Here is a 20,000-nt window from a genome sequence, read left to right on the forward strand (position 1 = left end):
CTTACATCTATTTAGATATATATATATATATATATATCCAAGCAAAACACTGAGGTTTGAGAAAGTCAAACGAGAGAAATCTTTCAATTGTGACATCACAGTAGAATGACGCAAAACATAACCTCAAACGTAAACATTTCGTAACATATTTCAAGACAGAAATGTAAACATCAAGTGAAATGCAAAATTGCATTAGAACGGGAATATTTTGTGACCGTTAATGTTGACGCTGAAGTTTACGATTAACGATCCCGCATATTTTCAATATCATTTTTATTAGAGCTTTCTCATGCCATTAGAAGTTGTCTCCTAAAGGGAGACAACACAGTTGTCACCCTGCTCGTGAGGGAGACATCACAAATTGTCTCCCTCCACATGACCAGGCCTCCACCAATGAAATTGACTGTATTATTCTGAAGGACAATAATGCTCATTTTGTACATGTAGAAATAGTTTTTATAAAGTTTGTTCCCTTGAAATAACATTTTCAAAATATGAACAAATCAAAAAAATACAACAAAAACAGTCAAATATAATACGTACAGAATAATTTTTAACTGCATAGGTGATGGATGAGGAGTTTGCTCAGACTTAAATTTCCCCGAAAGTTGTTTCTTGCAATTGTATTCATATTTCACTTTAACATTTTAAATTTGCCCCTTAGGATAAAGAAGAAATGGGTGAAAAATATAGGCCTAATGGGGGGGGGGGGGGGGGGGGGGGGTTCATCCTTGTATACAAAATCCCTAATAAAACAATGACAATTTCAAACTTTACAAATAATTTTCAGCTATCCCTATCTCAGTGTTTACTTTATCAAATGAACGACTTGAGATTGAGATTGAGAATCAGCCTACCTGTGGGGAGCTGAGTATGCTGGAGTCCCGGATTAGACTGTTCCCGGCACTCCACGAGGACAGCGAGCTGTAGAATAACAGGTCAAAGGTCAATCTCAATCATTTCAAGGTCAGAAAACTATCTCAATCATTTCAAAGTCAGAAAACTAACTGTATGTTGTAGAATACAATGTGCACCGTGGGCACTGCAATGTACTAGACAATTGAGAAGAGAATTTGATATATAAGCCTGCTTTCTTGATTTGTTTTACATGTATCCTGATCAATGGTAAGCCACCTGTCAATGAAACAGCATATTAAGACCCAACACTGAAGACCAGATTTATCACTAGAGTTGTGTGTACTGACCTTCTGTCCAGTGAGTCATTGCCATCATTAGTGGTCAGTAATTCCTCCACACCTACAAAACACGGCATACAGTACAAGCAGGTCATTTAAAGAGTGTCCACCTCCGTATTTATTAATGCTTAGCCTCGGTCAACAATGGTCTTCCCAGGTTGTTACCCTCACCTACAGGCTATTTTCATCATGTCATACTAAATGTTATAAACTAAACGGTAGGTTTGTTACCATGGTTATCTGATAATACTTCTGTTACCATGGCAATCTGATACCTACTTTTGTTACCATAGCAATGCGATACCTACTTTTGTTGCCATGGCAATCTGATACATACTTTTGTTACCATGGCAATATGAACATACTTTTGCTGCCATGGCAATCTGATACATACTTTGGTTACCATGGCAATCTGATACATACTTTTGTTACCACGGCTATCTGATAGCACTTCCTGTAACTTGTCCTGCAATTTCTCCGCTCTCCTTCTCTCAGCCACCAACTGACGCTTCAGATCTTTTAGCTGGGGATATAAATCGCCACAGTTACAAACTGTGACATTGTAAGCAGGTTTGTCTCTAATCTTCAGACAATGAGAAATAGTAAGAAAACACATAATGCTAACAAACCATCGTCTTTCCTTTCTTCTCGTGTAGTTTTTTATCCTCCGTACCATCTTTAATCTCCTGCAAAAAGAATTTAAAACAGCAATGTCTTATCAAAAGTTCCTCCAGATATTTCCATTATCTCAAAATAGAAAACTACACATTCCGCAAAGTACATAAAGTACACATACAAGTACAATGAACATTTTTTTCAATCTTCAATAGTACATATAAGATATAGATTTCATTTTTGAATATACACGAGGGTATGAACTGCGGTGCTTCACCTAGCATGTTATTATTGCTTCGTGAAGCGCATCAGCGCCTCGTGAAAAATATGGTGGTGTGAAGTGTTGCTATTCATACCTTCATGTATTTTCAAACTCAAAATTTATTTCTTATATTTACATTTTATTTTCATTTCTGTCAGAATTCCCTACCATTGAAAATAGTCATATTATATCTATCTATCAGGTAGTTCTGTATCTATACGCACATTGCTTACAGCTGCAGTATGTTCATGACTATCAGGATTACAATTTGTAACGACAACGGAGGCAAAAACATGGGAAATGCAAATACAGTAAAAACATGATTATAACGAAGTACTGGGGATGAACAAATTTGACCCGCTATAAACGTAATTTGTTATATCCAAGAGGATCATATGTTTTAAAATTACATGGAATGAAAAACTCTTCGCTGAATAAAGCATGAATTCATTATAAGTTTTAAAGTAGTTTTACTGTATGTAAACAATACAAATATTCTAAACATCTGATGCCTTCAACATACTGTGGAATCATTCAATTTCATGTGGATTTAATTTCTGTGGATTTTAATGGGTAACCCCACCCACCCACCCCCGACCCCAAATTTCAAACCGCAACGAAATACAAAATTTAATATATGATGTCTCAATACACAAAAAACATGTCCATGAAATTACATCCCAACAAAACCGTAAAATCTCAGCAATCCACGAAAATTGAGTCCCACGGATTGAACTCGGTCCCCATTGATCTAACCACACAGTGACCTGCTCGTAGTTCACACAGGCACCTGAAGTATGGATATTACTACCCATAATAAAATACACTTTTTTTATTATACTGGTAGAAGGCCAATCTCTAAAGCTTACAAAAAGCTTGAAACGATTACATGAATTGAAAGAGGGATGAGATAGACTGGGAATTCACACATTTCAGAGAAATTATTGCCACCAAAAAAAATTTATCCAAAAAAAAAGGGGGGAAGGGGGGGGGGAGTAATATCCATACTTCAGGTGCCTGTGGTAGTTTACAGCCATCAGTTTTCCTACTTGGGAAGGTGCAGCATAATTCAGCAATAACTGAGCCTTTCTTATCAAGATTATAAATAAAACCATGCTTATTCTCTTCTCTGATGGAATAAAGTTGTAGAACCATGTGATCTTACACATTCAATACCCGGTATATCATATGAAGCAAACAAATCCTAAGAAAATTAACTTCTTTTTCAATAAATGTAGACATATATGTTAAATTAATATTTTTCTATTTAAATAATACTATATTTTAATGTAATGGATCTGTGAGTCATAAAATCTAATTAACAATTACAGCTAGGCTTCATCTACCTGGTCACCGACAATCCTGGCAGTTTAGAACATGACCAGTATGTCTTGAGAAGTCTCCAATGGTATTTGTTTCTCTAATTTATGTCATTGAAATTCCCTTAAAAGGAATATGTCCATATTAAAGGGCTAGCCTGCCTATCATGAAGGTATTTATAGAATACCATAATATATATTTCACATCACCAATGTCCATCAAATCTCATAAAATCATCACCTTGTTGATTGTTTTAAGTGTCACACATCCCGTGGTGTTGGAGTTGATTGTATGGTAATACCTGTTTTAACTTTGAGACTTCCCCTGGCCCAGAGGTTATAAAACTTTTTTTGAGAACATTTTCATATTCAAACCCGAACTCCAAGCTCTAAATCGTACTCAATTCAAAAGTGAAGATTATAAAACTTTTATAAAATTATTCTCATTCTCAAATGGGGTACATGCTCAAGATTTTTTGAGTATACTCTGGAGTTTGCTCAGAGTTGTACTCAAAATAAAAATAGCTGAGTTTGAGTACGGTAAAGGTTTTATAACCTCCAGGCCTTATATTGGCAATACCATTTTCGTTTTCAGACTTTCTCGATGTTTGAGTTGATTATTTTGTAGTACCTGTTTTAATTTTGAGACTTCCCCTGGTGTTGAAGTGGATTGTATTGTAATACCTGTTTTAATTTTGAGACTTCCCCTGGTGTTGGAGTTTACCTGTTTTAATTTTGAGACTTCCCCTTGACTACTTGTCAGTTCCTGTCTAAGAGATTCTTCTTTATCACAGCATTCCTGTCAATAATGAAAACAGAAATATACGTAAAGTCTCCCCTAGATCATCCCAGTCATTGTTATATACAGCAACAGACATGGATGTATTGGTACAGGTCCCCATAGGGGAAATTTTCCAAAAAGCAATACCCAATATAGTGCAGATATATATATGACATGTTAATTATTCAAATGGAATTAATCACCAGCAAATGGGTATCCAAATTTCACGTTAATTACATTTAAATGATAGTAGAAAGGAAATGCATTTGTAGGCAATATTTCACCGAGAGATGTCCTGATGAATTTCATACTCATGTTTATTAATCGTCAACAGCCCACTGCTTGTTCTGATGGTGCTTTATATATATCTAATTATATCTTTTAGCTAAAAGGTATCATAAACCCAGAGATATTTAACCTAAAAACCAATAGGGATCATCTACAAACTGCAATCAATTTACCAATGAAGACAGATGGCTGTCAGGTAAAAAAAAATGTTTTCTGGCTATTACTTTGAATACATCTAATCAATGTGATCAATAGATCCACCATTAAGTGCAAAGCAATTTTTCCTTATCTTCACATTTTTGCCCCACATCAAAGAGTATTATCAAAAATGACACATTTCTCAATCAAATATGGATATAAAAAAAATCTTCTAAAAATTCTGCCTCAGAATCTCAAGCTTAATCTGTAAGCAGTAAAACATCCTCAAAGTTAACCTGTACTGTACCCTAGAGAACCCTCATATAGCAATAATAATGTGTCTCTCTGGAAATGACCTGTAAATAATTCAGACATAGGAAGAAAAAGAGAGAATCACTCACAGTATACAACCAACACTAATAGCAATAATTCCACCCACCCACTCCAATAGCAATAATTCAACACACTCACTCCAATACCAATAATTCAACACACCCACTCCAATAACAATAATTCAACTCACTCACTCTAACAGCAATAATTCAATTCACCCACTCTAACAGCAATAATTCAACACACTCACTCTAACAGCAATAATTCAACTCACCCACTCTAACAGCAATAATTCAACACACTCACTCTAATAGCAATAATTCAACACACTCACTCTAATAGCAATAATTCAACACACCCAATCTAATAGCAATAATTCAACTTACTCACTCTAATAGCAATAATTCAACTCACTCACTCTAATAGCAATAATTCAACTCACTCACTCAATAGCAATAATTCAACACACTCACTCTAATAGCAATAATTCAACTCACACACTCAATAGAAATACTTCAACTCACTCACTCTAATACCAATAATTCAACTCACACACTCAATAGCAATACTTCAACTCACTCACTCTAATACCAATAATTCAACTCACACACTCAATAGCAATAATTCAACACACTCACTCTAATAGCAATAATTCAACATACACACTCTAATAGCAATAATTTAACACACACACTCAATAGGAATAATTCAACTCACACACTCAATAGCAATAATTCAACACACTCACTCTAATAGCAATAATTCAACATACACACTCTAATAGCAATAATTTAACACACACACTCAATAGCAACAATTCAACACACTCACTCTAATAGCAATAATTCAACACACTCTCTCTCTAATAGCAATAATTCAACATACTCACTCTAATACCAATAATTCAACTCACTCACTCCAATAGCAATAATTCAACTCACCCACTATTGATAGCAATAATTCAACACACACACTCTAATACCAATAATTCAACTCTCACTCCAATACCAATAATTCAACATACACACTCTAATACCAATAATTCAACTCTCCCTCTAATAGCAATAATTCAACATACACACTCTAATACCAATAATTCAACTCTCAATCTAACAGCAATAATTCAACACACACACTCTAATAGCAATAATTCAACTCACTCACTCTAATAGCAATAATTCAACTCTCCCTCTAATAGCAATAATTCAACATACACACTCTAATAGTAATAATTCAACTCACTCACTCTAATAGCAATAATTCTACACACTCACTCTAATAGCAATAATTCAACACACTCACTCTAATAGCAATAATTCAACACACTCACTCTAATAGCAATAATTCAACTCTCACTCTAATAGCAATAATTCAACTCACTCACTCTAATAGCAATAATTCAACTCACTCACTCTAATAGCAATAATTCAACACACTTACTCTAATAGCAATAATTCAACACACACACTCTAATAGCAATAATTCAACACACTCTAACAGCAATAATTCAACATACACACTCTAATAGTAATAATTCAACTCACTCAATCTAACAGCAATAATTCAACATACACACTTTAATAGCAATAATTCAACACACTCACTCTAATAGCAATAATTCAACACACTCTAACAGCAATAATTCAACATACACACTCTAATAGTAATAATTCAACTCACTCAATCTAACAGCAATAATTCAACACACACACTCTAATAGCAATAATTCAACTCACTCACTCTAATACCAATAATTCAACATACACACTCTAATAGCAATAATTCAACACACCCACTCTAACAGCAATAATTCAACTCACTCACTCTAATACCAATAATTCAACTCTCCCTCTAATAGCAATAATTCAACATACACACTCTAATACCAATAATTCAACTCTCACTCTAATAGCAATAATTCAACATACACACTCTAATACCAATAATTCAACTCTCACTCTAATAGCAATAATTCAACACACTTACTCTAATAGCAATAATTCAACACACACACTCTAATACCAATAATTCAACTCTCCCTCTAATAGCAATAATTCAACATACACACTCTAATACCAATAATTCAACTCTCACTCTAATACCAATAATTCAACTCACTCTAATAGCAATAATTCAACACACACACTCTAATAGCAATAATTCTACACACTCACTCAATAGCAATAATTCATCATACTCACTCTAATAGCAATAATTCAACACACTCACTCAATAGCAATAATTCAACACACTCACTCTAATAGCAATAATTCAACACACACACTCTAATAGCAATAATTCAACACACTCACTCTAATAGCAATAATTCAACACACTCACTCTAATAGCAATAATTCAACACACTCACTCTAATAGCAATAATTCAACACACTCACTCTAATAGCAATAATTCAACTCACCCACTCTGATAGCAATAATTCAACACACTCACTCTAAAACCAATAATTCAACACACCCACTCTAATAGTAATAATTCAACTCACTCTAACAGCAATAATTCTACACACTCACTCTAATACCAATAATTCAACACACTCACTCTAATAGCAATAATTCTGCACACTCACTCTAATAGCAATAATTCTACACACTCACTCTAATAGCAATAATTCAACCCACCCACTCTAATACCAATAATTCAACACACTCACTCTAATAGCAATAATTCAACACACACACTCTAATAGCAATAATTCAACACACACACTCTAATAGCAATAATTCAACACACACACACTCTAATACCAATAATTCAACACAATCACTCTAATAGCAATAATTCAACACACTTACTCTAATAGCAATAATTCAACACACACACTCTAATAGCAATAATTCAACACACTCTAATAGCAATAATTCAACTCACCCACTCCAATAGCAATAATTCAACCCACCCACTCTAATACCAATAATTCAACACACTCACTCTAATAGCAATAATTCAACACACTTACTCTAATAGCAATAATTCAACACACACACTCTAATAGTAATAATTCAACTCACTCAATCTAATAGCAATAATTCAACTCACTCAATCTAATAGCAATAATTCAACACACTTACTCTAATAGCAATAATTCAACATACACACTCTAATAGCAATAATTCAACTCTCCCTCTAATAGCAATAATTCAACACACTCTAACAGCAATAATTCAACATACACACTCTAATAGCAATAATTCTACTCACCCACTCTAATAGCAATAATTCAACTCACTCTAATAGCAATAATTCAACATACACACTCTAATAGCAATAATTCAACTCACCCACTCCAATAGCAATAATTCAACCCACCCACTCTAATACCAATAATTCAACACACTCACTCTAATAGCAATAATTCAACACACTTACTTTAATAGCAATAATTCAACACACACACTCTAATAGTAATAATTCAACTCACTCACTCTAATAGCAATAATTCAACTCACTCACTCTAATAGCAATAATTCAACTCACACATTCTAATAGCAATAATTCAACTCACTCACTCAATAGCAATAATTCAACACACTCACTCTAACAGCAATAATTCAACACACTCACTCTAATAGCAATAATTCAACACACTTCAATAGCAATAATTCTACACACTCACTCTAACAGCAATAATTCAACACACCCACTCTAATAGCAATAATTCAACTTACTCACTCTAATAGCAATAATTCAACTCACTCACTCAATAGCAATAATTCTACATACTCACTCTAACAGCAATAATTCAACACACTCACTCTAATAGCAATAATTCAACTCACTCACTCTAATAGCAATAATTCAACACACACACTCTAATAGCAATAATTCAACACACTCTAACAGCAATAATTCAACATACACATTCTAATAGCAATAATTCAACTCACTCACTCTAATAGCAATAATTCAACTCACTCAATCAATAGCAATAATTCAACTCACTCCAATAGCAATAATTCAACTCACTCACTCTAATAACAATAATTCAACACACTCACTCTAATAGCAATAATTCAACACTCAATAGCAATAATTCAACACACTTACTCTAATAGCAATAATTCAACACACTCACTCCAATAGCAATAATTCAACTCACCCACTATTGATAGCAATAATTCAACACACACACTCTAATACCAATAATTCAACTCTCACTCTAATAGCAATAATTCAACATACACACTCTAATACCAATAATTCAACTCTCCCTCTAATAGCAATAATTCAACATACACACTCTAATACCAATAATTCAACTCTCACTCTAATAGCAATAATTCAACACACTTACTCTAATAGCAATAATTCAACACACACACTCTAATACCAATAATTCAACTCTCCCTCTAATAGCAATAATTCAACATACACACTCTAATAGTAATAATTCAACTCACTTACTCTAATAGCAATAATTCTACACACTCACTCTAATAGCAATAATTCAACACACTCACTCTAATAGCAATAATTCAACACACTCACTCTAATAGTAATAATTCAACTCTCACTCTAATAGCAATAATTCAACTCACTCACTCTAATAGCAATAATTCAACTCACTCACTCTAATAGCAATAATTCAACACACTTACTCTAATAGCAATAATTCAACACACACACTCTAATAGCAATAATTCAACACACTCTAACAGCAATAATTCAACATACACACTCTAATAGTAATAATTCAACTCACTCAATCTAACAGCAATAATTCAACATACACACTCTAATAGCAATAATTCAACACACTCACTCTAATAGCAATAATTCAACACACTCTAACAGCAATAATTCAACATACACACTCTAATAGTAATAATTCAACTCACTCAATCTAACAGCAATAATTCAACACACACACTCTAATAGCAATAATTCAACTCACTCACTCTAATACCAATAATTCAACATACACACTCTAATAGCAATAATTCAACACACCCACTCTAACAGCAATAATTCAACTCACTCACTCTAATACCAATAATTCAACTCTCCCTCTAATAGCAATAATTCAACATACACACTCTAATACCAATAATTCAACTCTCACTCTAATAGCAATAATTCAACATACACACTCTAATACCAATAATTCAACTCTCACTCTAATAGCAATAATTCAACACACTTACTCTAATAGCAATAATTCAACACACACACTCTAATACCAATAATTCAACTCTCCCTCTAATAGCAATAATTCAACATACACACTCTAATACCAATAATTCAACTCTCACTCTAATACCAATAATTCAACTCACTCTAATAGCAATAATTCAACACACACACTCTAATAGCAATAATTCTACACACTCACTCAATAGCAATAATTCAACATACTCACTCTAATAGCAATAATTCAACACACTCACTCAATAGCAATAATTCAACACACTCACTCTAATAGCAATAATTCAACACACACACTCTAATAGCAATAATTCAACACACTCACTCTAATAGCAATAATTCAACACACTCACTCTAATAGCAATAATTCAACACACTCACTCTAATAGCAATAATTCAACACACTCACTCTAATAGCAATAATTCAACTCACCCACTCTGATAGCAATAATTCAACACACTCACTCTAAAACCAATAATTCAACACACCCACTCTAATAGTAATAATTCAACTCACTCTAACAGCAATAATTCTACACACTCACTCTAATACCAATAATTCAACACACTCACTCTAATAGCAATAATTCTGCACACTCACTCTAATAGCAATAATTCTACACACTCACTCTAATAGCAATAATTCAACCCACCCACTCTAATACCAATAATTCAACACACTCACTCTAATAGCAATAATTCAACACACACACTCTAATAGCAATAATTCAACACACACACTCTAATAGCAATAATTCAACACACACACTCTAATACCAATAATTCAACACAATCACTCTAATAGCAATAATTCAACACACTTACTCTAATAGCAATAATTCAACACACACACTCTAATAGCAATAATTCAACTCACCCACTCCAATAGCAATAATTCAACCCACCCACTCTAATACCAATAATTCAACACACTCACTCTAATAGCAATAATTCAACACACTTACTCTAATAGCAATAATTCAACACACACACTCTAATAGTAATAATTCAACTCACTCAATCTAATAGCAATAATTCAACTCACTCAATCTAATAGCAATAATTCAACACACTTACTCTAATAGCAATAATTCAACATACACACTCTAATAGCAATAATTCAACTCTCCCTCTAATAGCAATAATTCAACACACTCTAACAGCAATAATTCAACATACACACTCTAATAGCAATAATTCTAATCACCCACTCTAATAGCAATAATTCAACTCACTCTAATAGCAATAATTCAACATACACACTCTAATAGCAATAATTCAACTCACCCACTCCAATAGCAATAATTCAACCCACCCACTCTAATACCAATAATTCAACACACTCACTCTAATAGCAATAATTCAACACACTTACTTTAATAGCAATAATTCAACACACACACTCTAATAGTAATAATTCAACTCACTCACTCTAATAGCAATAATTCAACTCACTCACTCTAATAGCAATAATTCAACTCACACACTCTAATAGCAATAATTCAACTCACTCACTCAATAGCAATAATTCAACACACTCACTCTAACAGCAATAATTCAACACACTCACTCTAATAGCAATAATTCAACACACTTCAATAGCAATAATTCTACACACTCACTCTAACAGCAATAATTCAACACACCCACTCTAATAGCAATAATTCAACTTACTCACTCTAATAGCAATAATTCAACTCACTCACTCAATAGCAATAATTCTACATACTCACTCTAACAGCAATAATTCAACACACTCACTCTAATAGCAATAATTCAACTCACTCACTCTAATAGCAATAATTCAACACACACACTCTAATAGCAATAATTCAACACACTCTAACAGCAATAATTCAACATACACACTCTAATAGCAATAATTCAACTCACTCACTCTAATAGCAATAATTCAACTCACTCAATCAATAGCAATAATTCAACTCACTCCAATAGCAATAATTCAACTCACTCACTCTAATAACAATAATTCAACACACTCACTCTAATAGCAATAATTCAACACTCAATAGCAATAATTCAACACACTTACTCTAATAGCAATAATTCAACACACTCACTCTAATAGCAATAATTCAACTCACCCACTCTAACAGCAATAATTCAACACACTCTAATAGCAATAATTCAACACACCCACTCTAATGGCAACAATTCAACTCACTCACTCTAATAGCAATAATTCAACTCACTCTAACAGCAATAATTCAACTCACTCACTCTAATAGCAATAATTCAACATACTCACTCAATAGCAATAATTCAACTCACTCCAATAGCAATAATTCAACACACACACTCTAATAGCAATAATTCAACATACTCACTCAATAGCAATAATTCAACTCACCCACTCTGATAGCAATAATTCAACTCACTCTAATAGCAATAATTCAACACACACACTCTAATAGCAATAATTCAACATACTCACTCAATAGCAATAATTCAACTCACCCACTCTGATAGCAATAATTCAACTCACTCCAATAGCAATAATTCAACACACACACTCTAATAGCAATAATTCAACATACTCACTCAATAGCAATAATTCAACACACTCACTCTAATAGCAATAATTCAACTTACTCCATTAGCAATAATTCAACTCACCCACTCTGATAGCAATAATTCAACTCACTCTAACAGCAATAATTCAACTCACTCACTCTAATAGCAATAATTCAACACACACACTCAATAGCAATAATTAAACATACTCACTCAATAGCAATAATTCAACTCACCCACTCTGATAGCAATAATTCAACACACTCACTCTAATAGCAATAATTCAACTCACCCACTCTGATAGCAATAATTCAACACACTCACTCTAATACCAATAATTCAACACACCCACTCTAATAGCAATAATTCAACACACCCACTCTGATAGCAATAATTCAACACACCCACACAATAGCAATAATTCAACACACCCACATAATAGCAATAATTCAACTCACTCTAATACCAATAATTCAACACACTCACTCAATAGCAATAATTCAACACACTCACTCTAATACCAATAATTCAACTCACTCACTCTAATACCAATAATTCAACTCACTCACTCAATAGCAATAATTCACCTCACTCACTCAATAGCAATAATTCAACACACTCACTCTAATAGCAATAATTCAACTTACTCACTCCATTAGCAATAATTCAACTCACCCACTCTGATAGCAATAATTCAACTCACTCTAACAGCAATAATTCAACTCACTCACTCTAATAGCAATAATTCAACACACACACTCAATAGCAATAATTCAACACACACACTCTAATAGCAATAATCCAACTCACTCACTCCAATAGCAATAATTCAACTCACCCACTCTTATAGCAATAATTCAACTCACCCACTCTGATAGCAATAATTCAACACACACACTCTAATAGCAATAATTCAACTCACCCACTCTAATGGCAACAATTCAACTCACTCACTCTAATGGCAACAATTCAACACACTCTCTAATAGCAATAATTCAACTCATCCACTCTAATAGCAATAATTCTACTCACCCACTCTGATAGCAATAATTCAACTCACCCACTCTGATAGCAATAATTCAACACACTCACTCTAATAGCAATAATTCAACACACCCACTCTGATAGCAATAATTCAACTCACCCACTCTGATAGCAATAATTCAACATACACACTCTAATAGCAATAATTCAACTCTCCCTCTAATAGCAATAATTCAACACACTCTAACAGCAATAATTCAACATACACACTCTAATAGCAATAATTCTACTCACCCACTCTAATAGCAATAATTCAACTCACTCTAATAGCAATAATTCAACATACACACTCTAATAGCAATAATTCAACTCACCCACTCCAATAGCAATAATTCAACCCACCCACTCTAATACCAATAATTCAACACACTCACTCTAATAGCAATAATTCAACACACTTACTCTAATAGCAATAATTCAACACACACACTCTAATAGTAATAATTCAACTCACTCACTCTAATAGCAATAATTCAACTCACTCACTCTAATAGCAATAATTCAACTCACTCACTCTAATAGCAATAATTCAACTCACTCACTCTAATAGGAATAATTCAACTCACTCACTCTAACAGCAATAATTCAACACACTCACTCAATGGCAATAATTCAACTCACTCACTCAATAGCAATACTTCAACACACTCACTCTAATAGCAATAATTCAACACACTCACTCTAATAGCAATAATTCAACACATTCACTCTAATAGCAATAATTCAACTCACTCACTCAATAGCAATAATTCAACACACTCACTCTAACAGCAATAATTCAACACACTCACTCTAATAGCAATAATTCAACACACTCCAATAGCAATAATTCTACACACTCACTCTAACAGCAATAATTCAACACACCCACTCTAATAGCAATAATTCAACTCACTCACTCTAATAGCAATAATTCAACTCACTCACTCTAATAGCAATAATTCAACTCACTCACTCAATAGCAATAATTCTACACACTCACTCTAACAGCAATAATTCAACACACTCACTCTAATAGCAATAATTCAACTCACTCACTCTAATAGCAATAATTCAACACACACACTCTAATAGCAATAATTCAACACACTCTAACAGCAATAATTCAACATACACACTCTAATAGTAATAATTCAACTCACTCAATCTAATAGCAATAATTCAACTCACTCACTCTAATAGCAATAATTCAACATACCCACTCTAATAGCAATAATTCAACACACTCACTCTAATAGCAATAATTCAACTCACTCTAACAGCAATAATTCAACATACACACTCTAATAGCAATAATTCAACACACTCACTCTAATAGCAATAATTCAACTCACTCTAACAGCAATAATTCAACACACTCACTCTAATAGCAATAATTCAACTCACTCACTCTAATAGCAATAATTCAACTCACTCCAATAGCAATAATTCAACTCACTCACTCTAATAACAATAATTCAACACACTCACTCTAATAGCAATAATTCAACACTCAATAGCAATAATTCAACACACTTACTCTAATAGCAATAATTCAACACACTCACTCTAATAGCAATAATTCAACTCACCCACTCTAACAGCAATAATTCAACACACTCTAATAGCAATAATTCAACACACCGACTCTAATGGCAACAATTCAACTCACTCACTCTAATAGCAATAATTCAACTCACTCTAACAGCAATAATTCAACTCACTCACTCTAATAGCAATAATTCAACATACTCACTCAATAGCAATAATTCAACTCACTCCAATAGCAATAATTCAACACACACACTCTAATAGCAATAATTCAACATACTCAATAGCAATAATTCAACTCACCCACTCTGATAGCAATAATTCAACTCACTCCAATAGCAATAATTCAACACACACACTCTAATAGCAATAATTCAACATACTCACTCAATAGCAATAATTCAACACACTCACTCTAATAGCAATAATTCAACTTACTCACTCCATTAGCAATAATTCAACACACTCACTCTAATAGCAATAATTCAACTCACTCTAACAGCAATAATTCAACTCACTCACTCTAATAGCAATAATTCAACACACACACTCAATAGCAATAATTCAACATACTCACTCAATAGCAATAATTCAACTCACCCACTCTGATAGCAATAATTCAACACACTCACTCTAATAGCAATAATTCAACTCACCCACTCTGATAGCAATAATTCAACACACTCACTCTAATACCAATAATTCAACACACCCACTCTAATACCAATAATTCAACACACCCACTCTGATAGCAATAATTCAACACACCCACACAATAGCAATAATTCAACACACCCACACAATAGCAATAATTCAACTCACTCTAATAGCAATAATTCAACACACTCACTCAATAGCAATAATTCAACACACTCACTCTAATACCAATAATTCAACTCACTCACTCTAATACCAATAATTCAACTCACTCACTCAATAGCAATAATTCACCTCACTCACTCAATAGCAATAATTCAACACACTCACTCTAATAGCAATAATTCAGCTTACTCACTCCATTAGCAATAATTCAACTCACCCACTCTGATAGCAATAATTCAACTCACTCTAATACCAATAATTCAACTCACTCACTCAATAGCAATAATTCACCTCACTCACTCAATAGCAATAATTCAACACACCCACTCTAATAGCAATAATTCAACTCACTCACTCTAATAGTAATAATTCAACACACTCACTCTAATAGCAATAATTCAACACACCCACTCTAACAGCAATAATTCAACACACCCACTCTAATAGCAATAATTCAACTCACTCACTCCAATAGCAATAATTCAACACACTCACTCTAATAGCAATAATTCAACACACCCACTCTAACAGCAATAATTCAACTCACTCTAACAGCAATAATTCAACACACTCACTCTAACAGCAATAATTCAACACACTCACTCAATAGCAATAATTCAACACACTCACTCTAATACCAATAATTCAACACACTCACTCTAACAGCAATAATTCAACACACTCACTCTAACAGCAATAATTCAACACACTCACTCTAACAGCAATAATTCAACACACTCACTCTAACAGCAATACTTCAACACACTCACTCTAACAGCAATAATTCAACACACTCACTCTAACAGCAATAATTCAACTCACTCACTCAATAGCAATAATTCAACACACTCACTCTAATACCAATAATTCAACTCACTCACTCCAATAGCAATAATTCAACTCACCCACTCTGATAGTAATAATTCAACACACTCACTCAATAGGAATAATTCAACACACTCACTCTAATAGCAATAATTCAACACACTCACTCAATAGCAATAATTCAACACACTCACTCTAATAGCAATAATTCAACACACTCACTCAATAGCAATAATTCAACACACTCACTCTAATAGCAATAATTCAACACACTCACTCTAATAGCAATAATTCAACACACTCACTCAATAGCAATAATTCAACACACTCACTCTAATAGCAATAATTCAACACACTCACTCAATAGCAATAATTCAACACACTCACTCTAATAGCAATAATTCAACACACCCAATGACTCCAAAAGCAGAAGACATGAAAGGAAACTATTCCGTATCCCGACTTCTAATAGAGTTGTTTTTATTAGAAGACGGTGGACTTTTTTTTAGAGGCGTTTTTTATTAGAAGACAGTGGGGTTTTTTTTCCCCAGATTGGATATTTTTTTCCGGATTTTTATTTTGATTTAATTGATAAAACTTTAGACTCCTGCACATCAACTCAGAACACCAATGTCATTATTTTAATCCAGCAAGAAAATGGAACACTTGAAGCGAACAAAAAAATAGAGCTAAACCCCTACAGCTTTTCTGCAGATGCACATGAAAGACTACACCGTCCTACCATTACCTTTACTGTTACGTACACATACCTGTATTTTGGCTTTATGTTCAGTCGTCATTTCTCTGATTTTCTGAGCATGCTCAGCTTCCAGGGATTCCACCATTCTCTCATGGTCTCGCTTGTGTTGTTCAGCCTTCTCTTCAGTTTCTGAGATGTGGTTTTGTAAGGACTCCTTAAAAGAAACAAAAATTCTTTTTATACTCTACCCACATTAATTTTAGAATTCTTATACTTCATATGCTTACAATGTACATACATGTGTGTAGAGCTAAACTGGTTTAATCTGGATGTTGTGTAAATCAGACATATTTCCATGGGAACTCAAAGGGGCATTAGCTGTGAAAATGATGGCAACCATTTTACTTCTAAAAATCTCTCAATGGCATAGAAATATATGTACTGCGTTAAATAAACGTTTTTAGTGTAGAGAAATGTATAAGGAAGGATTATTGGCTTGCAAGAAAATAAATTATTCAATCACCAAAATCACATATTCATGTGCCTGAGTGTTTGAAATAATAAAATACTGGTGTTATTATTGAAATATTAAGATAGAGCAAATTCCATTGAATTCAATTTTTGGTGACAAAATTACAGCTAAAGCCCATTTTAAGTTATCATGTGTCATAGAAAGTGCTGACGGATGGACAGATGGACGGACAGCAAGGTGGACCAATGGATAGAAAGAGTGATTACTATTGGGCACCCACCATATGACGGAGCCTTAACTATCACTGTCTGACAGACTGTTGTTTTAGATACAGTAATCAGCATATCTGTATTTTCTAGACAAAAGTGGGACAACTACTGCTAAGACAATGGTGACTAGAGGGGGAAAAAAGCGACATAAACCCTAATATCCATACCTCTGTTTCCCCAAGTCTACGCTCCAACCAAGATTTCGCCTCATCAAGAGACAACTTATCTTTCTTCACTTCTTCAAGTTCTCGCTTGATTTTATCAAGTTCTGAACCTCTTAACTGCAAAATGAATATCTTTGACATGTTATATCATACATATATTAATGATGTTCACTTAAGAGCAATCCTGGCGAAAGAAAGATGTGCATATTAAAATAAATTTCCTTATAGAATTCCTGTATTTATAGAATTTCTGTATTTCAAATCAATTTTTAAAAAACTGAATCCTATAAACAGTTCCTGTGGCTCATTGACACTGATCAATTTCTATTTATAGATTTCACTGGAAATACGACCTTAAACAAGGCACACTATTCTAAAATGTACAGATACCTATTTATAGAATTGACCCAGAGTGATATGATACACCAAAGGACCTTTTCGTTTTCGACCCAATCTCTGAGGGCCTATATGTGGGCCTCACCCCCTCTCTGAGGGACTTATGTGGACCTCACCTTTTCGTTTTCGGCCCCCTCTCTGAGGGCCTGTATGTGGACCTCACCTTTTCGTTTTTGGCCCCCTCTCTGAGGGCCTATATGTGGGCCTCACCTTTTCGTTTTCGGCCCCCTCTCTGAGGGCCTGTATGTGGGCCTCACCTTTTCATTTTTGGCCCCTTCTCTGAGGGCCTGTATGTGGGCCTCACCTTTTCGTTTTTGGCCCAATCTCTGAGGGCCTGTATGTGGGCCTCACCTTTTCGTTTTCGTCACCCTCTCTGAGAGCCTGTATGTGGGCCTCACCTTTTCATTTTCGGCACCCTCTCTGAGGGCCTGTATGTGGGCCTCACCTTTTCATTTTCAGCTTTCTCTCTGAGAGCCTGTATGTGGACCTCACCTTTTCATTTTCGGCCCCCTCTCTGAGGGCCTGCATGTGGGCCTCACCTTTTCGTTTTCAGCCCCCTCTCTGAGAGCCTGCATGTGGGCCTCATTCTCCTCCTGTAATACCCGCATCTTCTCCTGGTACCCTGCGTTATCTCTCTGGTACGTGTTTGCTAGCTCATCCAACATTGTTTTTCGCTTCTCTGCTACCTGAATAGCCAACATCATAGAGGATTTTTATAAGTTTATAGATATATGAAAATTCAGTTTATATAAACATTCATCGTTAATTCAGCGAAAAAAAGAGATTGAATTGTATATAATATACTGCCAAGAAAAATTTCTGAATTTTAATTCTTCATAGTTTATAGGCTCATTAGCTGTCAAGTATTGAGTAATATTTCTTATATATGAAGTATGGATACGATACTGGAATATATATAAAATCAAGAACTATAAATCTTAGTATCGAAAAAAGTATGAGTGTTGATCGAATTTTGTGAAAATTATGTAAAAAAAAATTGTAAAAATTTTATCTACTTCCATAGGAAAACAATTCAACCTTTGCTTCTATGTAAACCAGAGAAACTTCATGTCAAAATCACAACAAAAAGTTGGAGGACATATTTATGGCAGTATTTTTGTGATGATTTTTGTGTAATGTAAAGATT

The 20,000-nt window shown here is 34.0% G+C and overlaps 1 protein-coding gene across 1 annotated transcript in view; it reads right to left on the reverse strand.

Annotated features, from left to right (window-relative positions):
• The window catches only part of LOC125654496 (GRIP1-associated protein 1-like), a 56,008-nt gene that overhangs the window by 17,013 nt on the left and 18,995 nt on the right, over nucleotides 1–20,000 (reverse strand). Inside the window, exons 15-22 of the mRNA XM_056142891.1 lie at nucleotides 19,393–19,539; nucleotides 18,461–18,574; nucleotides 17,623–17,766; nucleotides 4,117–4,191; nucleotides 1,826–1,882; nucleotides 1,620–1,719; nucleotides 1,206–1,257; nucleotides 858–924 (exon numbers count right to left, since the gene is read on the reverse strand). Coding sequence (XP_055998866.1) covers nucleotides 858–924; nucleotides 1,206–1,257; nucleotides 1,620–1,719; nucleotides 1,826–1,882; nucleotides 4,117–4,191; nucleotides 17,623–17,766; nucleotides 18,461–18,574; nucleotides 19,393–19,539 — 756 coding nt within the window. The remainder of the gene's footprint in view (nucleotides 1–857; nucleotides 925–1,205; nucleotides 1,258–1,619; nucleotides 1,720–1,825; nucleotides 1,883–4,116; nucleotides 4,192–17,622; nucleotides 17,767–18,460; nucleotides 18,575–19,392; nucleotides 19,540–20,000) is intronic.

Source organism: Ostrea edulis, chromosome 7 (assembly GCF_947568905.1).
Source record: "Ostrea edulis chromosome 7, xbOstEdul1.1, whole genome shotgun sequence".
Classification (NCBI taxonomy): Eukaryota; Metazoa; Mollusca; class Bivalvia; order Ostreida; family Ostreidae; genus Ostrea; species Ostrea edulis.